The 27,713-nt window shown below is 43.8% G+C and overlaps 2 protein-coding genes across 2 annotated transcripts; one reads left to right on the top strand and one right to left on the bottom strand.

The window, feature by feature from the left end:
- Positions 1-317: 317 nt before the first annotated feature.
- On the top strand, positions 318-23,648 carry capn1 (calpain 1). Its single transcript, XM_079185188.1, has 22 exons — positions 318-467; positions 3,311-4,045; positions 6,259-6,328; positions 8,361-8,479; positions 13,564-13,697; positions 14,657-14,825; positions 16,605-16,688; positions 17,077-17,162; positions 17,660-17,734; positions 18,109-18,269; positions 18,567-18,727; positions 19,156-19,167; positions 19,452-19,663; positions 19,950-19,989; positions 20,073-20,138; positions 20,239-20,296; positions 20,420-20,484; positions 20,816-20,884; positions 21,024-21,102; positions 21,231-21,347; positions 21,490-21,548; positions 21,641-23,648. Exons 2-22 carry the CDS (start codon positions 3,791-3,793, stop codon positions 21,665-21,667), a joined length of 2,118 nt encoding a protein of 705 aa, XP_079041314.1. The 5' UTR covers positions 318-467; positions 3,311-3,790; the 3' UTR covers positions 21,668-23,648.
- A 123-nt stretch (positions 23,649-23,771) lies between these two features.
- Positions 23,772-26,575, bottom strand: pnp5a (purine nucleoside phosphorylase 5a). Its single transcript, XM_079185209.1, has 6 exons — positions 26,394-26,575; positions 25,495-25,664; positions 25,304-25,407; positions 24,973-25,148; positions 24,650-24,840; positions 23,772-24,438 (listed from the first exon to the last, which is right to left on the bottom strand). Exons 1-6 carry the CDS (start codon positions 26,414-26,416, stop codon positions 24,221-24,223), a joined length of 882 nt encoding a protein of 293 aa, XP_079041335.1. The 5' UTR covers positions 26,417-26,575; the 3' UTR covers positions 23,772-24,220.
- Positions 26,576-27,713: the final 1,138 nt, after the last annotated feature.

The raw sequence follows: 27,713 nt of genomic DNA, 5'->3' as shown, positions 1-27,713 counted from the left end.
TTAACATGTAAGTCAACTTCAAAATTATACTTAAATTGAGTACTAAGGACATAACATCTCATCACTAAAAAGGTCAAGGCTACATTCGGAGGCATTACCTCCAATAATAATGCACAATAAGTCAGAACAGTGCGTATAAATCCACCCCAAAAAGATTGAACTTCTTTATCTGGCATTGTGTGATCTGTGCGGAAAGAAAACTGCAGTGCATGAAAGCACAGAGTGCATAAAGCCCTCCCTTCCAGTGTAGTGGGCTTTTATGACTAGCGGATATTGCGCAGACGCAGTGTGAAGGGTGCACATTAGATCCAGTTCAGAGAACAGGCAGCAGGGCGTTTGTTTCTAAATAATACGCGCTGGTAGAGAGAGCAGGGGAGGGGTTGAACCTTCAACAAACATGGAAGGAAAGCTAAGCTGGATATTGAATGTCTAAATAAACTGCCTTCTAGAGGAAAACGTCTGGTAAGGTAAATATACAATCCCTTCAATAACACTGGTTTCACTGTGCGTCTGCAGTTTGCGTCGCGCTGCAGCCAGATGCATATCTAAAAATGCTTTTGACGTCCGAGCCCGAACTTTTTTTTTTCTTTCTCTTTTTTTTTCACGAGAAGATTTTGGGAAGTTTGTGAGTCTTGTTGTGAAAACTGTAACCAATCACGTAGAGCAAACTCCTCGCTTTCGCTTTTACAACTTTCGCGACACCATGAAAAACACACCATGAAATCTGCCCGATTACTTGCGCGTAAAATCTATTTTTTAATCGCGTGCGTTTTTCGTCTCCGCGCACTGTAATACGGATATCGTCTCCGATGAGATGGAGAGGGAAACGAAACGGGGTTTGCGCCCAGCTGTTCGCGTTGGTCAACTTGAAGAAAGTTGCAGTCCTGACAGCTGGACACTGGATCTCCTCTCAGGGACCACACCCACCATCAAGGACTGCATGCTTATCTGTGTGAGCCATGCACGAGGACAGCCTTAAAATACACTTGATATTCACTGTAATATGCAACCACTCACAGTAGAATGGTGGATTAAGTGTTATCTATATGGAGCAGCTTGTTTTTAAGTGAGTGTGAAGCCAATTTCCTACATCCTACTTTGATGAAGATCGCTCCCAAGAGTCTGCATTCATTCTCCTCATCAGACACAGTGTGTGTGTCTAGTTTCTCTGCAGGTCTATTTTTCTCTCTTTGGATACTTCATTTCACAGTGTTTGGAATATGAACCCGTGTGCAGAAATGCACCAGAGGCAGTTCAGTATGCTTACTCACTGCACAAACATGGACCCCCACACACCCACCGCAGGCATTACTTACTTACAGGCAGTGTGTATTGAGGCAGACTGCTGCAAACCACTGGCACACGAGACTCAGACACGCATCAGCAGAAAAGCAGTAGTGACACTGCTGACGTTTGGGTTGGTTTTCAAAATCCTTGTGTGACCCCTGTGACCCCTATATCTGGTATACTTTTCAGTTCACATATCATGTCTCAAATTGTACAATAACAGCTATGATATAGAGGAAATAGCATGTTGATGCATGTGCACATAGACACAATATGTTATGTTTTGGGTGCAAGCATATTATTTCCCTAAAATAGTCAAATTAGCTCCAGCAGAGTCTTGGGGATTTGTTTTTCTGTGTTGTGATTCAGCTCTGTGTTGTTGGACTGTGGCTGCTGGTGAAAAAGTGTGGTGGCTTTTCTTTATCCGTCTGGACATGCAGTCTACTGCTTGTCATTTCTCATAGATGTCACTGCCTGCACTGAGGTGGAGGATATATTCGTGTGTGTGTGTGTGTAAGGGGTGGGGGTGTAAGTGTATTTCACATGTGAGGGGAAATTAAATATTCATTACAGCCAGATTGAACTCGCGTTGGGCAGAGTGCGCCCCGATAACACGCAGCAGAGATGAAAACCACCAAATGGTTGTGTTGTTAGAGGAATATAGTATATTTAGTTGTTTCCTCCAGTAACAAACCTACTTTGAGATTATATTTTCTTTATTAACTGGTCTTAAAGTAGCTTAAAAAGAGGAAACAATGCATAAACAGTGACATACAGGTATCAATTGGGCATTTTTGCTAATAAGAGTTTTGGTGCTAAACTAGCACTGCTAGTTAGCTACAGCTGCTAGTAGCCTTGTAGCACTAATATAAGCAGTATATAAAAACAGTATAATTGTAGTTATCTGCTAGTGTGGTATAAGTAGTTGTAGTACATCCCTTGATAGCAGCAGCAGTATCAGAATTTGTAGTAAAAGGGTTGAATTCTTTATTGAACACAACAAAACGATTCTTCACAGTCTGTAAACTTGATGTTGTAGCCACGTGCTCTGTTCTGTGGCTCTGTTAGCGGGAGCATTGTTCAGTCAGTGAGCTGGGATGTTTGCGATAGGTGTGGTTCACAGTGAGCCGCGGAAACTGGAGTTCATGAGAGCGAATGAGAGCCAAACTCTTTTCAGCCTCTGTTGTGATCGACAGCCGAGCCTTGAAACAGGAAGAGCGTTCAGTTCGGAGCGTTGCGATAGCAAAAAAAAAGGAGACGGGGCTGAAAGATATATAAAAAAGAAGAGGTGTTTAAAAATAAACCATCTGTTTCTCTGTTGGAAGAGACGGGTAAGAAGCAAAGCAAGACGGAGCGAACTGACATGAACCGTTTCAGAAGCTCCAGTTCTGTCAAGAGCTTCGGTGGCACTAATGGCAGTTTACACTTCCGCGTCCCTGTCTCTGCTTAATTGAAGAGTCGGAGAGAGCATTTGCTTGTTCTGGGCCTTCATTGTGCATCAAGATTCGCACAAAAACCACACCCTCTGTTAGCACTTTGGACAATAAATACCTCCCCTCACACACACACACACGCACACACACACACACACACACACACACACACACACACACACACACACACACACACACACACACACACACACACACACACACACACACACACACACACACACACACACACACACACCACTTTGTTAATACACCTCGTTGGATTAAACATCAACTTTGAAACGTGTCTGACTGACACTGTGAACACATTCACTGCAGCCACACGGTAAAAGTAGCCCGGATGAGCCCATTGTGACTAATCCCTCTGCTATGCATGTGTGTGTGTGTGTATGGTGGACTGAAAAGAAATGGGCAGGGCACATTTGCCTGTTTAAACCCTGAATGTATGTACAGAGTGTGTATAGGTGCTGCTTCTGTCTGTGTTGCATGAACAGGTATGTATATATAGAGCTATGTGGGATTTCATCTCTGCATACTCTCTCAGGATCTCATTTCAACTTTTTTTCTTTTAGGGCTTACCTGCTGGTGGGAGAAGGAAGGACTAAAAAAAAAAAATCCGGATAGCAACAAACTGTGATTGGTGCTCACTGGGACAACATCTGAGGAGGACGCCTCTCTCCAGAGCCCCGTGAAGCTTCTGCATTTCGAGCCCCCCTACACTTGTGATTGTTATTGCATTTCGAAGCATCCAGCTACAGCACAACCACAACTACCGCAACCAAGCAGCGGGCCGGGTCAATGTTTGATAGCTTCCTAATGGCCACTGATGTTTTATTCTGATATATGATTCAGCCTTGAAGCCATTACCACCTTTTTATAGCAGATTTACATCAGCTCTGCTGCAGCGCTTTCAATCCAAACTGTAGCTAGAGCAGGTCACAGTTGCCTCATTAATTACTGACGCACCTCAACATCTTACTGTAGTTCCGCACATACAAACGTCCGACAGAGAGTGACAGCTGACCCTGCGGTGTGTACTCCCAGAGCTCAGGATGGAGGAGCACATTTATGCGACGGGCATGGCCGCCAAGCTGAGGAGCCAGTGGGATCGCGATGAAGGCCTGGGACAGGTTCACAAGGCGGTGAAGTTTCTGGGTCAGGACTACGAGAATCTGAAGGCCCAGTGCGTCCAGGGTCGGAGGATGTTTGAGGATCACTTGTTCCCTTGCTCCGCGTCGTCTCTGGGATTCGACGAGCTCGGCCCGAAGTCCTCCAAGACCTCCGGAGTCCGCTGGATGAGGCCCACGGTGAGAAAGGGAGGGGGGTGTTGATGGAGCACTTAAAACTATTAAATGTTCATCCTGAAATCCGCATCAAAGTTTGCAGGACCATCAGACTTAGTGATGTTCTCGCAGATTATTGAATTGATCAACTTAACAGGGCTGTGCCTTTAAGTCTCCAAAAGCTACACCCTGCAGTAGCTTGTATAGTTCTGTCAAAAGCATGACATGCATGGAAACACACATTATACTCTGGCCAAGGAACCATTTTTATTTTTTGTTTAACCTATTAATTACAAATCACATGTGTACTTGAAACATACTTAACATTTAAGACCTTTTTGCAAAGCACAATTCATGTTGTGAGATTAAATAACATGCATTTTCCAGCTAGCTGCATGTTCAAATATATAAATATAAAACACTTCCATCAAAACAACTTAGTTATTCTATGTCAAAGTTACATTTTCTTTGTTTGGTCACACATCCACCTCGGTCGGCTTCATTAGAAGCCTTGCCTGTTGGTGTGTTCAAGTGCTGTTGGAAACGACAACCTTTTTAATGCAAGAAGCCATGGGATTTATTTCCCAACATTTACATATCTTTGTTTCCTTTTTAGTTTGGCAAAAACATGCAGATGTTGTCCTTTTAACTTGACGAGTTTTGTAGAAAGCTTTGAAGTACGGACACTACATTTCTTGATGTCTAAAGATCCTTTTAAATCCATCAGACGTTGACTGATGACTCCAGGAGTGAGCACATAATGACTGAATATCCATTCCTTTTTTATTACCTGCTGTAATATTTTTTTAACCGATGCAACATTACCTCACAGACTTTAATTTCATCTGTTGCTTGGCAACTCAACATTCTCTCAGGAGTGATGGGTTGATATCATCTTAATGTTGCCGCAACACCAGTCGGGAGTTTGCAAGTGTCTCAGAGAGCTTTCTTTCTCATCCTACTTTCTCATCCTTCCCCGCTAGCCTGTCTCGGTCTCTCATCAGTGCTCGCTACAAGATAAATACATCAGGGTGCTCCCTGAAGCCGAGTGTGACACCAGACAACAAAGTGGGGCTGTCTTCATTGGGCGTTATCAAGGCAGCCCTGAAGACGGCACACTCTCTCTCATTACTGTTTGATTTGCGCATACCGTGACAGGCCGCTGCTGTCAGCCCCTGCAACAAAAAAAAAAGAGCAGCGAGACGAAGTCGGGATCTTAAAAAAAAGCTCTCCAGGTCGTGATCGTGTTAGCGCCTCTCTCAGCTTCAGTTTTGAGTGTGTGGGAGCCGCTCTGTGCGCTCTAATGCTTCCCGGGGTCTCGTTTTCTCCCCCCCACAAAAAGGTCTGACGTTGTATAATGCATGCGCCTCGCCTGCACCGAGGGGATCTGTAATATTTACGCTGCATAAGGATAAGAGGGTCTAAGATAAAAAAATCTGTGCTCTGTGTGAACCAGAAGGAGAGAGTTCAAATCTGTGTCTGTGAATTCAACCATGTGCCCGATGGTGTGTGTGTGTGTGTGTGTGTGTGTGTGTGTGTGTTTGTGGGGCACAGGAATAAATGGAATATTTCTTTTTATAGCTTCATGTGTTGTGTGGGGTTTCTCACGCTCAGCGTGCTGACACGAAGATGGTTTATAAAGCAGGAAATACGTGAGACATTGTGGTTTTAGGAGCTTTTTCTTGACCAACAACGTTAACGTCTCAGATGTTTTGATGTGGGGCGGCCAGATTTCTGCGCCAGCGTCAAACGGAGGCAAAAGCGACCAGCTTTCTGGGGATATGAATATCATGCTCGCCTTACTAGAAACACTGTCGCTGCGACTGCGGTAACCGCTTCTGAAGCCATAATGTCTTATTTTGACTTTTGAGGAAAATGTAAATGAGATAATAGCTTTTCAGATGCTAGCTGCTTCGTCCCTGCTTGAGGTCTTCGTATGAAACCCCATCGTGTCTCTGACAATATTTCAAATGTTGCACTTTTTTTGGACTTATTTTTTAAAGTTCAAGACATGTAGTCTTTCTTAGAAAACAATCTTAAAGGATATTGTAATTCTAATGGCCCTGTGGAGGGTTTTCAAAAGCACTTTGACTTGTTGAAACCTGAATAAACCCTGCATTGTGTACCTTCTATGGATTGGGCCTATAGCATGGGAAAATGTAACATGCTTGTAAAATGGGTGTCCAAAACAATCATTGCAATAATGTGTTTGTTTGTGTTTTTTCTCCGCTTTACAGGAGTTTTGCAAGCGCCCCGAGTTCATCGTAGATGGAGCTACTCGCACAGACATCTGTCAGGGAGCTCTGGGTAAGAGAGTTCCCATCTGTTTCACTGCTACTGCGGCACGATTCCGCTATTACAGGACAGGAGAGGAGAGGAACGTTTCAGATTTAAAACTAGTGGAAAGACGAACTAGAAGAAGCCAAAAGAAACAGGTGATAGACTGGAGGCTTGCCAGGTTGCAATCCCATGTAGGACATGAATAAGTGAAGCTTTCATCTCCCTCCAGAACCACAGGCAACATAATCCCCCACAATAAAATATGATATTCCCTTAATGAAACGATGAACTATTATCAGACTGACACAAGTTTAGAATATGAAGTGATACTATGATGTTACATTAACGTCTTCACAGCTTTTGGGCCAATGTCTCTGCACATCGCACACATTCTGTTAATACTTCATACTGTAAAACTTTCCAAATCTCCTCATAATATGTTTATTCTACGCACCAAACGCCACTCCAAATTCCTTCTGATACAACCTTTTGACCAGTTGTCTTCCTAATCAGAATGAGGTGAAATCGAAAGTCATTAAAGCTGCACTCCGGCCAAAAGTGAAGCAACAGAGGCTGAAAAAACTAAATGACTTCACTAAATAGCCACACTTTCCATAATCGATAGCGTTTCTTCTTTAGATCCTAAACTAAGTTTAACGTGTAAAAATGAGGAAATTCCCCTTTAAATATTGTATATCATGATCCTTTCAGTCAGGATTATTTACCTTGAATATTTTGTACCTCCCATTCATGCCATCAATCAGCTCCCATTGCATACATGTAGAGAATCCTTCCTCGTGTAAGTGAGACTGAGCCCTTTGCACAACATGCCAGATATAAATAATGAGCTACCAAACAGAGCAAACCGAACGAGGTCACGAGTGACCGATGGAGATGGACCGCTAACAGTCAATTCAGCGTAAACCAGTAACGGTTAAATTGCCAAAGATGTTTCCTGCTCGACACAGAGCTCCATCTATAATTCATGCTTTGTGTCTCTGCCTCACATCTGTAAACAAGGCCACCCTGCCTCTCTTCGAGTGGCTCTGGCAGCGCAGGAAGCGACTTCCGCCGCCGCCGCCGCCGCCGCATGCAATTCTTTACCCGGGCCGCCCCCTCACTCCCTCAGGAGCAGCTGGATTGCAAAACAACAAGCCCAAAAATATGTTGAGCTAGAAGACACGATGCTTCGCTTTGTTTTACAGCCCAAATGCACCGTGAAGGAGAAGTCTTTATCTGTATGCAGCGGGGTTATCTGTGAGACGACACACCGGCTGCTATCAGGGGCTGTTTGTGGATTATATGATGGATAAGATTATATATATATATATGTTGACATAAAAGTGAAACACCCTGTGCTTTCTTTTTATGATTATTACTGTTGGTCGTTAACCAGCATCAATAGAGGAAACACTCGTTGTAATAAAACAGAAAGTTTAAAGAAGAGTCATAACCTTTGGCATTCAAGATGTGAGAGTAGAAAAGCGTTACACTATTCCCAGATGACACAACAAATATCACTGTTTTTGTATTTGATGATATGATCTCATAATCACATGCCACAGCCTGCATGAGTAAAACCAAGATGGTAAAAAGCTACGTCAGTCAGAGTGTTCCTGAACTCTTAACAGAGAAACCTTTGCGACACAGTGCATCATAACAGAAGCTGTGGCTCGAAACCCACTGTGTGATCCCCACTAACGACATCGGTGACTTCATGTGGAGCCGTGGTAGTTTCAGACCCTCTCTGAAGTCCAGTGGAACAAGTTCCTCCCCCATTTTCCCGGCGGGCAAAAGCTTGTTCAAACATAGTTCAGGACTCTTGTTGTTAATGGGGACGTTTTTCTTTCTTTCTCCTTGAGCCTCAACGTGCATTCAAACGTTCTCTCAGCAGCATGAATGCGTTAGAATGTAGTTAGGATTCTCTTCTAAACACCTGTTTCACATAAATATCCTGCTGTCATTCAAATATAGTATGGTAGGTGTTGGCATTCAGGGCTGATCCCGGATACTAAAACTGTGTGTGTGTGTGTGTGTGTGTGTGTGTGTGTGTCCTCAGGTGACTGCTGGCTGCTGGCAGCCATCGCCTCGCTGACCTTAAACGACAACCTCCTCCACCGAGTGGTTCCTCACGGACAGGGCTTCCAGCAGGGCTACGCTGGCATCTTTCACTTCCAGGTAACGACCGCTTCACTTCCTGCATTTACGCACATTCGTGTCTAAAGGCAGAACACAGCCGACCGCTCTCACACTCAGCCAACTGAACCCTCATAGACTTCTGTTATATCGTGATGTCTGCATGGGCACTGGGCCATGGTGGGGCCTTTTGCATGTCTGCCAACGTATCGCTAACATATCGCAGGGACTGCTTTTAGTATGGCAGAGAAAGATGTCATGCAAAGTAGAATAACGCTATTAATAATATTACTATATTCTTATCAAACCCTCAACTTTGTGCTATTGTGGAGAAGTCGAGGCTTTTTGATTCAGGGTCCAGAACGTCTGTGCCAGCTCACTTCCTGTGGTGCGTTTCTGCTGTTGTGTCATTTCCTGTTAGGTGCACCACCGTTTGTGCAAACTGTGTGAGTGAAAGCGAAAAAGGTAGTTTGTTTTCGTTTGGTTCAAAAGCTTATTTTCTTGCATCTTTGCACCACGTAGCCGTGTTCCACGCTGCTGCTGTGAACGACTGGTTGATCTCTCGCTGTGGTTAGATCCATGATGTCGTTACAGTTTTTAAACCGAGTCAAAGGAAGAGCCCCGACGCTATCGGCTGTCACGTTCCTCTCCCTTTATTCATACCGTATGTTTGTTTTCTGCAAGAAACACTGAGCAGCTTACTGATTTATATTGTTTTATTACAAGTGTATGTGAAGTAGTGCTGAAAAGATACGTTTATTGAAAATAATGATTGTGTGGGAATGAGGAGTAAGGATCTCCTGCTTTTCTTCATCTCATTTAATGTCTAAACTGAATCCTTTTGGGTTTTTGTTTTGACAAAGATGAGCATTTACAGGATCAATTAATACATTTTCTATTGGAAGTAATCTGCAGTTGTAGTCCTAATATGAAGTTCCCTGCTCAGTGGTTTTTAACATGTTGAACCAGTGAGTGAGTGAAGAGTCTTTCCTTATTCTGCCTCTCCCCAGGATTTACCAGCAAGAACAAGCAGTCAAAACAATAATCTCCTGCTTTGTTAAACCTCACTGAGTCACCCGAGATAACTGACCTCTCAGATCCACACCCAGTCAAGTCGGTCTATAAACATAACCTTCGGAGGATTAGAGTCACCGTCAAAACTGAGTTAAGTGCACCGACACCCGTGTCTTTATCGCACATAGAAGGCGAGATTTAACTTCAGTCACGTCTATGAGGACACGACTACTGTTGACAACCGATCCCTGATGTGTCTAATGTAGCCGATTATCACCTCTCCTCCTGCCTCAGGGACCAGTCCTGCTGCTTTGTGTCTTACATTTAAAATGTGTTGCATTTCTTCTGTCTCTGCGGTGCGAGCCGGGCCTTATCAGCTGAACTTTGCTTTGTACACAAAATACTCCAGACACACACACACACACACACACACACACAAACAGGCCCAACAGTAGCCCGTGTATGCTGCAGTCGGTGAGCAGGTTAACAACACATGCATTCAGTGCTGTGTGAGATAGGGAAATCCTCGCTGCAGTGGTTTTATATTTACGAGAAGCTCGATTTGAATGTGGCATATTTTACGACACAAATAAATACAAAAGAAAAACACTCCAATCATAAACAGCACAGGTCTGCAAGAGGGAAGTAGTCCCACTGAGGTTATGCGGAAGTGCACGCAACTACATTTGCAATATATTATAGCCGATCCTCAATGCATTTGAATGCTAAATTATTTATTATATATCATGTAGAAATAACTAGTTTTGCCTGAAGTGATGGCCAGCTCTCTGCTATGGTGTGCTTTAGTGCTAAACGTTACTTCTCCACCATCCCAAGCTGCTCTGCTGTGTCACAGAGCTCGTCGAGCCGGCTCGGCTTCCCTCTTTGATGCAGTGAGGGTTTTTTCTTTTTTTTGTGCCAACCCGACCGTTCGCCTGCCAAGTGTTAACAAGGGAGAGAGGGAACAAGGAAGCGACCCAGGGAACAGAGGGGAAGCTCCCGCACATCAAAGACACGTGTGAACATGTGTAGAAACGGGCCTACAATGTAGAACATGACACACACAGATACAAGTTAGTCTATACAGCATAGTGGGGAAATCCATCCGTTGACCCTGAAGACGAGAACTCGAGCATCTGTCTCGGTGATTTCCCAGTTTTCTTGAGAGCTCCGGGGGCTGCCGCACTGACTCATCTGGTATCGGAGGATCAATGAATCCAATCACACACACACACACACACACACACACACACACACACACACACACACACACACACACACACACACAGAGTTCCCATTTCAACATGTCTGCTGGGGGCTGCTGACTCAATGACTATTATATTTGACCCGTTTTTTTCCCACTGATTATTTCCAGAGACTGTGTTCAGTTTTTACGGCTATAGGCCTTCTTGTTCTCCTCTCTGCTAGAGCGAGTGTAAACAATACTTTCATTTGCTCTGAAGGGCTTGTAAATGCATGCATGTGTTGAACGTATACATGCATGAAGTGGCTCGTAGATATACATACGGCCGCTCTCCGTTCAGCAGAGTAAGAGTTGCCCTACTTTTCATCGCCCTCTTTTTCTATCACGCCTGCAGTTGTTGTTGTTGTTGTTGTTCTTTCGTCATTTGTGTTGCAGCCAGTAAATGTTTTCCTGCCTGCGCTTTTCCATTACTTGCAGTTTCTCATTTTTCCTTTCTTGCCAATCCCCTTTTTGTGTGCGTTCAAGTCTTCCAGGGATTCCCCTTTCGTATCAGTTCTGATCCTCTAAGCCTCCACCTATTACCCAGACCTGGATGAGTCATCCCAAAAATGTAATTATGAGTGCAGCGCAGCGAGAATCTTAATTGAAGTAGGACAATGAAGGAGGGGAGTCTGTGCGAGCGAGGCAGGCAAACAAAGGGAGGGAGAATAAATTATAAAATAGGCAATCTCAGTCGGAAACGAATGAAACTTAACTGGGGCAGAATCTTTCATCATATTCTTATTATAGCAGGCGTTTCACACAGAAACACTGAGCTGTTTGTTGGATTGTGTTGAGGATTTCTCACGCTTTAAAGGGGACATTCAAAGACAACCCAGTTGTGGTTTTGTTTGTGAGCTGCTTTGATCAGAAAACATGTGATTCAATAAGCCATTCAGATTTTGGCTCCCCATTTCTATGTCACACGCAGGCTCATTGGAATATACAGCCCCCCGGTTTGACAACTATACCTTTTGCACCATATTTTTCTTGCAAGCCAATCCGAGCAGACTGGGTGGTGTTGGGGGGGGCGGGACTTAAAGAGACAGGCGCTAAAACAAAGCGTTTCAGACGGAGGAGGGTGAATACAAGTATATCCAGACAGACAGTGTGGGAAAAATAATGTGTTTTTTTTTTTAAAACATTGAATCGTGTAAACGTGTTCAAGTAGATCCAGTAGAAACTGAAAATACGTACAAGTATGGACCTGACAATGAGCATGATGAGTCCCCCTTTAAGCCATGCCAGAGATGTTCGTTTCCCTCAGTGAGGCCGGGTGTTGCTGCCACATTGCAGTGAGACAAACGCTCAGCGGTGTCTGTGTGAAAGAGTCGAATGAGGAAGTTGCGTGTTGCCAGAGGCAAGCGTGTGTAGGTTTGTGTGTGTGTGTGTGTGTTGTCTTCAGTCTGCCGTTTGGTGACACAGCTCCTCCCAGAGGTGGATTCAGCTCTGCAGAGCATGCAGAATTCCTCCATCCATCCGTCGATCTTCCCGCTGTACGGCACACGCATGCCGACATGAAGTGCAGTCTGCAAATTCACACATACACGCACGCATGCACGCTCCAGCTGCGGCTTTTTATTTGCTTTCTTTTCATGACAACCCTGCAACTTCCTTCCCCCACTTTTTCTTTTCTTACATATTTCCCGAACAACACTGTATCTCTGCACTGTTATCTTCTTTTGCGTGAGGTTTATTGCATTACTGCCTCGAGGTCTTCTGTGTGAGTCGACCTGTTCGCTGTTCGTTGCACAAACTCTCTCGACATGTCAGAGAAGCTCCATGAACAGCCAGCGCCGAAAAAAACACACCTTAAGCAGCGGCGGAGTGCAAAAGATTGTATTGTGAAATGTAGGTATTGTCTAGGAGACGTCTATTTGAAGCCTTGTAACATTTCCAGAATGTAACTCACACCTTGATGCCAGAACCTCGGGCACAAGATGGGTCTGAACAGCACAGAGTAGATTATTACAACATAGACTTTGTATGCAGGTTTACACGATTGTTCAAAAACCCTCAAATGCTTTGCTTCACGTGTTATTTCTGAAGATACAGTATACACTATATGTTGTGTATGTCTCTTGTGCTCCCTGCTGGCCAACAGGCACACAGACACATGTTAAGGCCTAATGTGGGAAAACAATTCAGAAAGCTTTTCTTCTCTTCTGAAAACCTTTCAGAGAACCTCACCTTGCCGTCACTAACCTCAGTTCACCTGCGGCACTGAACGCCTCGTTTTGTCGGAGAAATGTAAAAGACATTTTTCAAAACCGGCAGAGGGAACTTGTCTCGACTTCTCTCATTTTGTTTTATCTGGATATAAGTTCTCTGAAAGCTCTCCGGTGCTAAGAATTGATTTCCGTTAGGAGCAGCAGGGGAACGAGGTGCAGCTACTTTGCCTTGTTAAGCAATGATTTGCTTGCAGGACTGGTTTGGAGATGTTCAAATGATGCTGGAGTTAAATGTTGGCTATTTTAGCCTCTGCATTTAATTCAGGGTTGATGCACAAAAGCAAGCTGGACTTACACCGTTGCTCAGATATCTCCTCAATGCCACCTGATAAAAGGTGATAATCGGACTCTCCTTTGTCCTTCTCTGATACTTTATATATTTCAAAGCAATGAAAGTTTGAGCCGAGTGAAGCGTCAGTAGATCCAGCCAGCTGCACGATATATTAAGCAGCACCAGAAATAAGACCTGTGATCAAATACATTTAATATTTACAAGTACTATTTTGAGAGCAAAACCTTTTTAATAAACAAGCCAGACAGACCAGATTTGTACTCGTACATTATTCCAAGGGACTTTCCATTTTGTGGTACTTTCTACTTCAACTCTACTATTTTTTTGTTTTTTCTCTGTCATGCAGTTCTGGCAGTTCGGCGAGTGGGTGGAGGTGGTGATCGATGACCGGCTGCCGGTGAAGGACGGGAAGCTGCTGTTTGTCCACTCGGCAGAGGGGACCGAGTTCTGGAGCGCGCTGCTGGAGAAGGCCTACGCGAAGTAAGACCGGCCGACATAATGAGCACGTAATGTGCTCTGAGTCGACGTATTAATGACCACGAACGTCTTTACGTTGTCTACTTGTTTTGCCATATCGGGACATAACCTCCATATTGCCCGTTGTGTTTGTTTACTTGCATTTTAGCCAACATGATGCCAGAATAAACAGCAGGGTTTTCCCTTCCATTATAGTTTTTAAAAATTTATATTTGATTTGTTTTGAATACGTTATTATTTTTTCACATTCCAATTCGAATGTCGGAATTTAAACTTCATTGCTCTTTAAAAGGGTGTACTTGCATTATTATGCTAATATGTTATCATTATATATCGGGGGCATAAAAAGGTCTTAAGATGACAATAATATCGTTTATCGCAACATTAACCCGGGTCAATATATAAGCAGTTGAGCGCTGTGAGGCTAAAGTGAACGTTCTTGCAAGTTTATTCCGGTGAGCGGCTCATGTGTCTGTTGAATCCACCATGATATAAACATGACATCAACATGGGTCCGCTCAGGTTCCAGTCTCAGTCAGATGATCACACGTTAAGGCTTAGTGAAGACTCTTAAGTTGTTTGCGAGGATTTCGTACAAAGACGCCTGTGACCGGAGAGTGTCTGGACGTAGGAGAGTCTGTGAGGAACAAGACTGATAAACACTTGAAGCACTTACGTCGCTATTTGGCAACTTGAGACCGCAGCTGCTTTCAGCGGACAGCTGTGGTCTCAAGTTGTAAGTCTGGTTAGCTGTAAAAGTGAAGCGGAGCATTGTTTCTGGGAACAGGGAAGATTACTGCAGTTACATTTGCTTATGTAGAGGTACATCTTCATTTATGGTCGTGTGGAGCAGCGACTGTGCATTCTCTAAACTTCTCAGCCAGGTCATTTGACTCCATTTAAGGCCTTCTCATGTACCTAATAATTATTAAAATCCTCATTAACCTCTTGTTGTGTCCCAGGCTGAACGGCTGTTATGAGGCCCTGTCAGGAGGCAGCACGTGCGAGGGCTTCGAGGACTTTACAGGCGGCGTGACGGAGATGTTCGAGCTGAAGAAAGCCCCCGCCGACCTCTACAGCATCATCAGCAGGGCCATCGACAGAGGATCCCTGCTGGGCTGCTCCATAGACGTCAGTACTGCAACATCCATGCATCCGTCACTTTAGCTTTAGAGGTGCCAGGCTAGCTGTTTCCCCCCCATCTTACTATTGGGGGGGAAAAAAGCAAATAAGCATTTACCCAAAATGTAAAACGATTCCTTTGACTTCTGTGGGATTTACAGGTTAATCAGTAGTGCTGAAGTAATGGGAACTTTAGGTTGAATAGAGAGTCTGAAGCTGAAGTTGACTTTTTTTTAGTCCCAGTGCGCCTTATAGTAATTAACTACATTCCACTCACTTTTTAACATCTCACGCATCAAATATTAACCCTAATGCAAGTGATCTATCATTCATTAAAGAGGACATATCATGCTCATTTTCAGGTTCATATTTGTACTTTAGGTTTCTACTCTAACACGCTTAAAATGCTTTAGTATTAAAACAAACACCTGATTTTTCTCATACTGTTTGTTTGTATATACCTGTATTCACCCTCTGTACGAAACGCTCCGTTTTAGCGCCTGTCTCTTTAAGACCCCCCCCCCCCTGAAAAAGACCAGTCTGCTCAGATTGCCTTGTGAGACGGTTTATTCTAAAGAGCATTAGACATCGGAATGGACTCTTAATCTGAATGGCTTGTTGAATCACATGTTTTCGGATCTAAGCAGACAAAAATAAAAAGACTGGACTGTCTTATTTGAGAGTGTGTTGGTTGATAGACACTCAAGATACCAAGATAGTTTTTCATGATATGTTCCCTTTAAATAACTAATTTAAAATAGTAAAAATGATCTAAATGTACTGTACCAGCTTCTGAAATGTGAAGGCCTTCTCTGCCTTATATTGCTGTAAATTAAGTTAAACTAAATAATGATTTGGGAGGTGGGGATCAGGGAAACCAGACATCATAGACTAGTCATGTTTTACATAAAGTATATTTAATGTTTTCCCTTGTAGAGCTCTTCTCAGTCTCACAGAGCGGGGGTGAATTGAGGAGACTTTAAATAGGTCAGTCTGAGCGAAAGGCTGCTGTCATGTTAGAACAATGTGTGTAGTTTGATCTGTGACCAGAAGAGGGCAGTAAAGATTGGCACGCTGGTGGTTAAAGGGTCGGTAGCTGGCAGAAATTCGACTTAATCCTCCGGGACACCGGGTGTTTACAGACTGAGGGGATTGAACCCTTTGTGTCTGCCACGTTGAAGGTCGTGTTCTGTAATCAATGCCGCTCCGTTTGGGTAGGAAGAACTGCCTGTTCAGCTCATTTTGTATGGAAACATGAAAGAAGACAAATACCAAAAGATTAAAGACGACAGAGTCTAAGAGCTTTCTGCTTCTGATGAAACAGTGAAATATAGAAACATTCATTCTGTGACAAGGTTTAAATAAGAAGGCAGAGCATCCCTCATAGAAAGCTGTAACCTTTCCATTTAGTTTGCATTTGTTACAGTTTTGATTAAAGAAAATGATGGTGTGAATGTAATAACCGCTACTCAAAACTACAAGACTCCATTGACAAAAACAGTCATTTTACCTCGTATAGCAAAGATTTAATTGATTTGTTTGTGTTATTGTGTGTCCCTTTAAATCAACCAGTGACAGCCATCTCCCTAATGGATTTCTCGCCATATAATGTTCGCTGACGTTAATGAATGAGCCGCGTTATGCCGGTGACTGCAGATGTCTCCCGCCGTGTCACATGCGGAGCAGCACTATGCCGATAACTCCCTCCCCGTCTCCGTCACCATCCTCCTGACCGCGTGAAACGGCGCCGCGGACGTCAGTAAACCTCCGTTTTACTCTCGTCCTCAGATCGCCAGCTCGACGGACAGGGAGGCGGTCACGTTCAAGAAGCTGGTGAAGGGCCACGCCTACTCTGTGACCGGCGTGGACGAGGTGAGCGGTAGCAGCGTGGTTACAGTGAATACAATCACAATGTGCTAAAGTTACATAAAGAACTGAAAGATTAAGACGAGCTGCTGCGGCACGGTATTAAAGTTCCTTTTTTCAGTTTAGTTAACTTTTACTGAAAGAGTTCTAGAAGCTGCATCTCTTCATTTCATTGTCACAAGATTGATGCAGACGTCAGAACATAACGTGATCGTTATTCATGTGATCATCATTATAGCACGGTTCTGTAACCGAGCTGATCTCTCCATTTATTATGGTGTGTTTTTACTGTGACGGTTAATGTCAGAGCCGCTGACAGTAGATGCACATGACCGTGTGCGACCGCGCGGCTTCAAGCAGGGAGGAAGTGTGAACGTTTCCTTTTTGCCGTCAGGTGGTGTACAGAGGGAATAAGACCAAGCTGGTCCGCATCAGGAACCCGTGGGGGGAAGTGGAGTGGACCGGAGCCTGGAGCGACAAGTAAGGCTTCACTTCACACTTAACTACATTGAAGTTTTGATGATAAATGGCAACACATGATGAGGGGAAACACGCATATCCTGATTTATTATCAGTGAATGAAACAAACAGATGCTGTGTTTCCGCTTTATTTAGTTTTCCACTTCAATTGGTCCTTTTTTTATCTCATATCTTCATACTCTTCATAGGTTTTTACACTTATTTATGAATTTGTTGCCTAAGCCATATATCCACCGACCCATTCTAAACCCAGAAAGACCGACCAATGGGGGAGCGGGATCCTCAGCATTGGGATTTGTACTTTTTATATAGTTTCATGGACGTGAAACGTCTTCAGCGAGAAGAAAATGTAAAGACACAAAACCACATACATAACTTCAGTTATTCTAGAGACCGTTATGAGTCGATGTTAAGCAACATTACGTTGATTTTTGTTTTGCTGAATTTACAGAAAACATGCTGCCGTAGTTGATGTTTGTTCTTTGTGAAATCCTCAGCTCCAGAGAGTGGGAAAATGTGGATCGCTCCGTGAGAGGCCGGCTACAAAACCGCAGCGAGGACGGTGAATTCTGGTGAGTCTCCTCGTGCACGTGGACTCTCGTCGTTACTTGTGCGAAATCAGCTTTTTAACGGTTAAATTTGCCTACATTTGCCAACTTTTGTGCCCATTTGCTTCCATTTACGCATCATTAAATTATTTCTAACCTCCACAAACTCACACTATCGCACCAATGAGCCGACCAGGCAGTAAATATGATCGGACACCCCAAAGACAACGCACTCCTAACACTAGAATGTTTCTTCGACTTCTGCTTCCCTTTGTAACGTCAGTTTGGTATGCGGATGCTCTCAGCGGCAGACGGCGTGTGTTTCAAACTCTTGCACTTCGCGCTGGAAAAAAAACAACTTTGTCCAAACTAAGTGCGTCTATTTCCGTCTCTTGTAGGATGTCGTACAGTGACTTCCTGCGCGAGTTCACTCGCCTGGAGCTCTGCAACCTGACGGCCGACGCCCTGGAGAACAGCCAGCTGAAGATATGGAGCTCCTCGATCTATCAGGGAGAGTGGAGGAGGGGCAGCACTGCCGGAGGCTGCAGGAACTTCCCAGGTATAATAATACATACTATGTATTGTATAGCGCTTTAAAAGGTACTCAAAGGCACTTTACATGGTAAAAATGGATGAATTTGGATGAATTTGCTAAAGGAATGGGAACCAGTGACTCCCATTTTAACACTAAGTAACTAAACAATGGTCTGCTTTAAAATACATTGTGGAAATGCCCCGCCGTGAGTGTTTTTATCGATCTACTGTGACTGATTTTCTATTCTACTGATAAGAAAAACACCATCTCAACAATGGATTACTGAATATCAAATTTAAACTTTGCGATTCTTCTTCCCAGCAACCTTTTGGCTGAACCCTCAGTTCAAGATTGTGCTGCAGCACCCGGACACTCCCGGCCAATCGGAATGCAGCTTCCTGGTTGGCCTCATGCAGAAGGACCGCAGGAAGAAACGGCAGGAGGGCAAAGACATGGAGACCATCGGGTTTGCCCTCTATGAGGTGAGCTGCAGTCCAACAAACGCTGCTCGTAAAACCTAATCTTGAGTCAAGTTATATCCTTTTCCACTGCAGGGACTTATCACCATTTAATCTGTGTGTTTAAGAAGCTTGTGAGGCTTTGCTACCTGATTCTTTCCTTCTGTTTTTCATTAACTTGCATTTGGGTGACGCTGACATTTCAGTAAGTTCTTCCAAAGCAAGCAGAGAAAAGTGGAAAGAACATCAACACCTTTGTTTGCCTAAGTGGAACCTGCAGTGGAAAAGAACTATCCAGTTTCAGGATTCACAGATTCTGCCAAAAATATCTCTTCTTTCTAGTTTCTTTACTGTCTTTTGTTGTTTCTGATCACACATATCGTGGCAATAATCTCATCTCTCTCTCTCTCTCTCTCTCTCTCTCTCTCTCTCTCTCTCTCCGTCTTTTACAGGTTCCAAATGAGGTATGAGTTTTACTTCTCTCCACTTTTTTCTTGTGATTCAAGAACAACCAGGAGGCGATTTGAGGTGGAATGAGGGGGGTCACCCCCCCTCCCCCTTGCGAGTCCATCCTCCCTGTTAAAATGTCATAAATTGAGAACAACGTAAAAGTTTTCAAATTCTACCCAGACATTGCCAAACATGAAAAACAAAGGGATTCAACCCAAAACTTTTAACATAGAACTTAAAGGTTGGCAAGATAAGAAGAACCTTTTAAAGTACCTAAAGGAACTCTGTCCCCTCTCAGTTTACGGGCCGGTCAGGCGTCCACCTGAAGAGAGACTTCTTCCTCACCCACGGCTCCAGCGCTCGCTCGGAGCTCTTCATCAACCTGAGGGAGGTCAGCTCGCGGTTGCGGCTGCCGGCCGGGGAATACATCATCGTCCCCTCCACCTTCGAGCCGCACAAAGAGGGCGACTTCGTCCTCAGAGTTTTCTCCGAGAAGCCCGCCGACTCAGAGTGAGTGGCTGTAACAGAGTGTGATGTTTGGGGGAGAAACTGAGGGAAAATAAGCAATTATTCTATTTTCATAACCATTCTTGGTAAAGTGACTGCGAAACCAAAAAGCATTGTAATAGTTCAGGGCCAGTAATGTCTTATCTTGCAATGAATTGGATGAATGAGCAGTTAAAGACAAATTAGAAAGAGAAAGAAACGACATAAATGCATCAAGAAGTACTTGAAGAACATCATGATAAAAGTGAACAAAATAAGTAACTTTAAATCTTTGTTCTTTCCATGTCAGGGAGCTCGATGACGACGTTATAGCAGCGCTTCCAGTAGAGGTGAGGGAATGAAACGGACCGCTAATGATGCGTGGAGATGAAAGCAAACGTGTGCTGACATTTTTTCTCCGTTTGTGTTGCAGACTGAGCTGGACGAGAGCCAGATCGACGCCGCCTTCAAAAATCTCTTCAGGCAGCTGGCAGGGCCGGTAAGCACTGCGGGGAGAAATGGTTCATGGTATACACACACACACACACACACACACACACAGTCGTATTAACATGATTTGATCTTGTTTGTGCCAACAGGACATGGAGATCAGCCTCACGGAGCTGCAGACCATACTGAACAGGATCATCAGCAAACGTTAGTAACGGCTGTAATCGCTGGAATTACATGCTTGCTCATAAAATTATGGAATTAGTTTAACAAGAGTGTTAAATGTGCTATTCTTCTCTCTTTTTTTGTCGTACTTTGTCATGCTAACAGATAAAGACCTGAAGACAGACGGCTTCACAAAAGAAGCGTGTCGCAGCATGATAAACCTCATGGACGTATCCTTCGAATGGAATAAAAAAAAACCCAGAGATATTATATTTTTTATTCCTTGCATTCTTCCTCCTTGTCAAAACTTGTTGCCTACATTACCCACAATGCAACTCTCCTTTAACGGTCAAAGAGTCAGGTGTGTTACGCTAGTAGCAGCTGACGTAGCCTCGGGCCGCTAGCCTCAAGCGGAGATGATTTGTCACACGTGTACTCCCCAAAGACCTGTAAACAGACTTGTAAAATCAGTTCCCCTTTAAAGTGGTCTGCTTGTTGTTGTTGTTGTTGTTGTTGTTGATCAGATGAAAGTCCCTGTTGCTCCTCAACCTCTCGGCTCAGACGGACGGCAGCGGAAAGTTGGGCCTGACGGAGTTCCACGTCCTCTGGGAAAAGATTAAACGCTACCTGGTGAGATAAATCTCTTGACGGGGCCACATTTGGAAATTGGGCTTGAGTAATATTGATTCTGCTTCATGGTCATTCTGTTGTTTATTTTGACATAAGAACATCTTGTTTGCTTGTACTGCCTTCCTGTCGCCATTGACAGACCATATTCAGGCAGTTTGACTTGGACAAATCGGGCACCATGAGCTCCTACGAGATGAGGATGGCTCTTGAATCTGCGGGTAATGTTCCTTCTCATTTCAATTACAAGAGACAGGAAAGACAAACACAAGAGTCAGAGGCATTTTCACATGTTTTTGATTTCTGTTTTGTAAAACTTGATTTTCGTGTTTGCCGTCTCTCCCCTCAGGTTTCAAGCTGACCAACCAACTGTTCCAGCTGATCATCCTGCGCTACACGGAGGCCGACATGGCCGTCGACTTCGACAACTTTGTCACCTGTCTGGTCCGGCTGGAGACCATGTTCAGTGAGTCCCGTTACTGCGCAACCTCAGTGTCTTCAAAGGAACAGTTCACCCACAACAAGAAGACTTGTCAAACATTACCGTTTCTAGTTGCAAATGAATGACATACAGTACAGAACATAAGTTGAAATTCTTGTTTCTGCAGAAACCTTCCACACCATGGACACGGATAAAGACGGTTTCATGTCCCTCAACTTCCATCAGGTATGGCCACACACGAGCAGAGATGCTACCAGACCACTACATTCTGTGCATGCGATTTGTTCCCTAATTCCCGCGCTCTCTGTGTTCTACAGTGGATCACCCTGACCATGTTTGCCTAGGGATGAGCGGACCCCCTCTGTAAATGTCGCACTGCGACCCGCTGCAGCTGCAGGCCCAGTATGTGTTGTTTCGGAAGTGCCTTCTTTCTCCGCCAGTTCCTTCCTCTCGCTGCCGAGGCCCTCTGACGCTACAAGACTGTACATGTCGTCTATATGGTGCCTACATTGTAAACATGTGCCAATCCTTTCTGTTTGATTTGTTTTGCCAACAGAGGGACGCTCACTTCTCGTAGCCCGGCGGTCTTTTAGTGTTTTTATTATTTTATTTTTTTTAGCTATACAAACATTTGTTTGAGGCAGCGATACCCTGGCCGCAGAAATAAACTTATTTTAAAAATTTCTGTCGGTGGAGACAAAAAAATCCCCAATTTTTGTAGTCAGCAAAAAACAAAAAAATCTGGCCGTATAACTTCATTAAAGTTATCTTAGCTGTCGTTGTAGGGGACCAAACCTAGTATAATAAGAAAGCAAATGAATGGGTTAAGAATCCAAATACATCAATGAATTGCCGAATAAACAATATATTAATAAACACATGAAACGCATTGAGAAATTGAGTAGAAAATGTGTTTTAATTACGCATTCGTTCTTTTCCTTTAGCAGGATTTAGGAGAACTACGGTTAGAGCCAGTGTTCGGTTTGTCCGTTCTGGGCTACCGTAGGCTCCGTAATAGTAATATAAACGGCTCGTTCTAAGGTGACGTAAACACGACGATTCCTATTTTCAGGCGATTGCAGACTACAAAAAACATACTTAATAATGTTATATTCCATTTCTGCCAATAGATCTCACCAAATACTGCACACTGTTCCTTTAAAGAAGGTCAACTGGGACATTTTAGCTGAACTGGTGGTTAAGTTTCGAATGGTGTTTTATAGAGAATTAGCAATCACCACTCACTCTACTGAATGATTTAACCATAATGAGCACCAAGGGATACTGCTGCACGGCGACATTCGTCCTCAGAGGGGAACAATAATACGTTTTGACAGATTTTTTTTTTTTTATGAAATCAATTCATTGATAAGCGAAAACAATCCTGTGGGCGCGTCCACCAAGAGTTAATGTACTTGAGGACAATCTGCAAAAATGCTCTTCGTCTTGGGTGCCAGATGTGGTCGATGTGGAGCTTGCTCTTGAACGCCACACACTCAGCGCATATGAATATGCGGAATATGTATCTCTACTCTGCCTTTTATTTGCCTTGCCGGCACTTTTCTGTTTACATCTCGTGCCAAACTTTGCTTTCACGTTCGGCATCACGAGTCCACTCGTGAAGCGTCACTGGGCCGTGCGGTGCGGAGACGACGGTGTCGCGCTGTATCATAGAGAATGTGTTGAGTTTCTTTAATCCTCTTTAGCTTATCATTATGCATGCCTGTTTTTTTTTTGTGCAAAATATGACAAAAGAATAATTTTATAATATGGTTGGAAATGGATGTCATATTGGGGGTTTAAAAAAAAAAGGGGATCCATCAGCCACGCCAATACTTTAGGTGAAGGAAAACTATTATGCAAGATGGATGGATATGTTGTGAGCATGCAGTGTGAAATGTGATAAATTGTCTGCCTGCCTGATTTCTGTTCAACCACGGGAGCAAGTGTTTTTTTTTGTATTGCAAAATAACGTCACTTCTGGAGGCGGAAAAAAAAGGGAGGATCCACATGTGAAGTGTTATCATTTTTCTTATCAAAGTGTTTACGAATGCCAAAATAGTTTGTTCTGCCAATTATTTTAGTGTTTTTGTAAATGGAGAAAATGAATTGGAAACATTTAATCAACCCTCCAAATTGATGTATTAGTCGGACAATGCCAGCATTCATGTCTACAGTTTTTGCAGCGTAATGCTTTCGTAACATTACCAAATGTTTACAATGGTCACATTCAGGGTCCCCTCGGATCTTCACTTTGTAGCATCTCTGTAAAACTCCAATACTTTGCAAAATAAACACGGGGACATTTCATGAGTCTCAATTTATCTTTGTCTATTAATCTATTCTTTTTATGTTTGATGAGACCCCAAAGAACGACACGAACAAAGTTGATGTAGTAATAAATAGTACTTTTAGTAACAACATTCATATGAAAAAAACGTAGCACCGTAAAATATATTAAGTCCACTAATGTACACATTTCAACAACATCATAATATTAAGAACTTTACAGTTTTTTTTTTTTTTTTTTGCTCAAAGTTAAGTTAAATCTCTGACATTTACACAAGCTGATCACACGTTTTAAGTTAGAACAAATACGTCTCGTTTAGAATGATACAAAAAAAATAAAGGTTTTCTTCGCTAGAGGAATGTAAGACGTCAGGAAAAAGCACAGTGACACGAGAACAAAGGTGTATTTTCTGTATAAATCTAAGTGAGATTCTTGGGAGGACTACTATATTATCTTCTTTTGACCTAAGACTCAAAACAGCCCGACTGCTCACTTAAATAATAAATTAATGGGGGTTTTCTTTGGCACAGTAGCATTCGATATAAACCACGTTACGTCTCCGTCAGTCACACCAAAAGGCTAACATCTAGCTTCTGGCTAGCGTCTCTCAGACGTAGTTGTTGTTGTGCTCGATCTTGGTCACCATGGTGGAAACCAGCCGCTCCAGCTGCGCCGCTCGTTGCTTGCCCGTCTGCAGGACCTCCTCGTGGTTGGCCTTCTCCTCGCTGTCGTAGTCCATCACCGCCTGGTTGGTGATCAACGACAGGGCGAAGACGCGCATGCCGCAGTGGCGCGCGATGATCACCTCGTGGACCGTGCTCATGCCTGTCGAGGAAAAGAGGGCATTAAAAAATAAGACATCAAAGATACCAGGTTGGATTTCAAAGGGATAAATACAAGATGCTTGTTTTTACAACTTAATAATACTAACTTTGGTTTAGAAATTAGCATTAAACGTTGTAGTTTTGATTTCTTCCGACACAAGAATTAAATATGGGCAGGAAAAAAAAGGTTGCTTTAATTAAAAGGCACATACCAACGGCATCGGCGCCCAGTTTGTGCAGCATGCGGCACTCCGCAATCGTCTCGAACGAGGGTCCGCCCAGCACGCAGTAGACGCCCTCCTTCAGGAAGTCTCCGTAACCGAGCTCCTGTCCCACGTCCATGGCCATCTGCTGCAGCTCTCTGTCGTAGGCGTCAGACATGCAGGGGAAACGCACTCCGAATCTGCGAGAGAGGGCGACAGAGAGGGACAGGTGGTTAGGTTTAGGCGAGAGAAGGAGACCTGAAGGTGATGTTGCTGATTGTCGGGTTTAACAGGCCTAGTTACTACAACGTATGCGGAAACACCCATCCTACCTCTCGTCGTTGGGTCCAGACAGCGGATTGTTGCCAGCGAAGCCCGGCATGTTGAGGTGGTCTTTGATGATCATGATGTCTCCCACTTTGAAGTCCTGATTGAGGCCTCCGGCTGCGTTGGTCAGCATCACCGTCTCCACACCGAGCAGCTTGAAGATGCGTATTGGCAGTGTGATCTGGAAACACACGCCGTATATAGATGTTATATAACCATTCAAAGGGCACTTTGGTTTGTAGGATGAGAGCATTCTTTCAAGGCCACACATGTCAAGGCAATCTTCAAGGGTTCAAATGCACTGTGAAACTCGTTGCAGCACACACTAACACACACCTTCTGGATTGGGTAGCCCTCATACAAATGGAAGCGTCCCTGCATGCAAACACACGGCCTCCCCTTTAAGGTGCCGAATACCAGCCGACCTGCGTGTCCGTGCACTGCAGGAAAAAAACAAACACAAACCGGTCAGTGAATACGAACAGTGAACGGGAAACAACTGAGAGGTTTGTTGTGGCTAAACTCACCGGTGCTCTGTGGAAAGTTGGGGACGTCCTTGTAGTTGAAGGCGACCTGGTCCTTCAACATGTCAGCCAGGCCTCCGAGCCCCGAGCCGCACACGATGCCCACCGTGGGTCGGACGTCTGTCTGGGCCATCAGCCAATCAGCTGTGGCCTTGCAGTCCTCGTAGCTGTAGCTGGATGACACGAAAAGAGAGTCTGGGGTCAGGTTGAATGCAACAAAATGTCAGCTCTTATCAGAGACCTCGTTAACGTGTCTTTGCCTCCCGATTCAGTAGTGATGTGGTCAATATAGTCACATCACAGGATAAGAGGCTTTTTCTGGGCAGCCGGTCTGATCAGAGAACTGCTACTAATAAAGATATGACTTGAAGACACACACACATTCCTGCAGTCAACGACTCCTCTCATGCACTTCAATGGTGACATGAACGCACACTTTTTTTCTCTCTCTTTTACACACTAATTCCTTCAAGTTGACAATTTGTGTAATTCCTCTCATATGACTGCTTCCACTCCCGCTCAAGCATGGATCAATGGATACACAAGACTGTGCTATAAATAGACATGCTGTGAGAAGGCAGGTCCTGAAGTGCTTTATTAACAACCTACTGCCACAGGACAGGCTGTAATATAGGATATTGATATTACTAATCAGTAAACATGTGCTACAAAAGTCCATATTAAGTGTAAAAGACACCGTGTAGTACTCCCACAGGAATACATGAATGGCTTTTCTTTTAAACCGTTGCTGCGCACAGAGCATGTGCGCTTTTTTTGGCATGCCAAACCTTCCCCGGTATATTTTTTACCCACAGCCTCGACCTGCCCATGAAGGGGTCATGTGTTCGGCAGCATGGGGAAGAGGAAAGCTGAAAGTACAGTCTGTTCAGAAGAGTACTCACCCTTTGTTTGCCTCTGGAAACATCGCGAATGATTCAACAAGTGTCGATGGGAAGAAATAAAATAAGTTAAATGTGCACTTTTTTAGCAAAAAAAAAAGAAAAAGAAATCAAGTTCCAAAAGAGGCAAAAACGTTGAATCGGAGTGCAGCTGTTTAGAATGAAAGATGGTTCTATTTAGTTTCTTTCTGTTTGGAGTCGTGTTAAAGTCTTCAGCTCTCTCTTGTCTGTGGAGAAAAGGCTCAGTCGCTGGGTTTATTATAGGCACAGAGCCCCCCCCCCCCACCCCGCCCGCCCTCTGCTGCTCATTATGACGCACATGGATGCTGCCGCCTCATTGGCTGGGACGACACACCTTCAAAATAGACAAGGAAATATGTCTGTCCCGCCCGACAGTCCCCCCCCCCCCCACACCCCCCCATTCACTCTCCTTTCCCAGCAGCAGCGTTTACATCCTTTCTACACATCCTGTTCTTCACTATTATTGTCAACAGGAAGTGGTTGCAACACCACATTCAGCGATGATCAGTCTGACGCTTATTGATCAACACTGCATTCTCAGCATGACTCAGCTTTTTATCACATGTCCGATGTGAGCATGTGATTGTTGCTCCTGCTCTCTTCATTATATTATTATATTATATTATTATTTATAGTCCACTACAGTATTCAACAAACGGTGTATTCAACAAAGTATTACGCATTGTTATGGATTAAGCAATTCATTGTTTTACATTAAACTACCCAACATGCGTGCAATAATAATGTAAAATAATACAAAAAGCCTTACTCAAGTAGAAGACCTGCATACTTTCAGACCCTGCACTGGTTATTTCACTTCCAATTTGTAAACTTTTCTAGAAACATTGTAAGAAAGCGGAACACAAGTATGACTTTTGATGTTGAATAGTCATTCAGCTGCTGCTTTGAAGCGTGAGCTTTTATTACATGTATGAACTGATAAGCAATTGCTGAACTCAGCTGCAGTTCAGATTCGAATGTTTAAAATTTTTGTGTCCTGAAGGACTTGCGACACTTTCAACTGAGAGGTAGAATTTACACGTACTCGTACACACACACACACACACACACACACACACACACACACACACACACACACACACACACACACACACTCACAATCACGAGGATTGTCACCTGGACTGAGTGTGCTGTAATCGATGTGCCTTACATAAATGTGAAACGGAGCGAGACATTCAGACGGTTAAGGAAGCGAAGGAAATGTGAAAGGGCAGAAAACACACACACTATACATTCTGGCAGCGATGGAAGACGTGTTCAGAGTATGAAGATAAGGAGTCC

The sequence above is a fragment of the Pholis gunnellus genome, assembly GCF_910591455.1.
Source record: "Pholis gunnellus genome assembly, chromosome: 23".
NCBI lineage: Eukaryota > Metazoa > Chordata > Actinopteri > Perciformes > Pholidae > Pholis > Pholis gunnellus.
The sequence above is the reverse complement of the archived record's forward strand: the minus strand, read 5'-3'. Positions and strand labels throughout refer to the sequence as shown.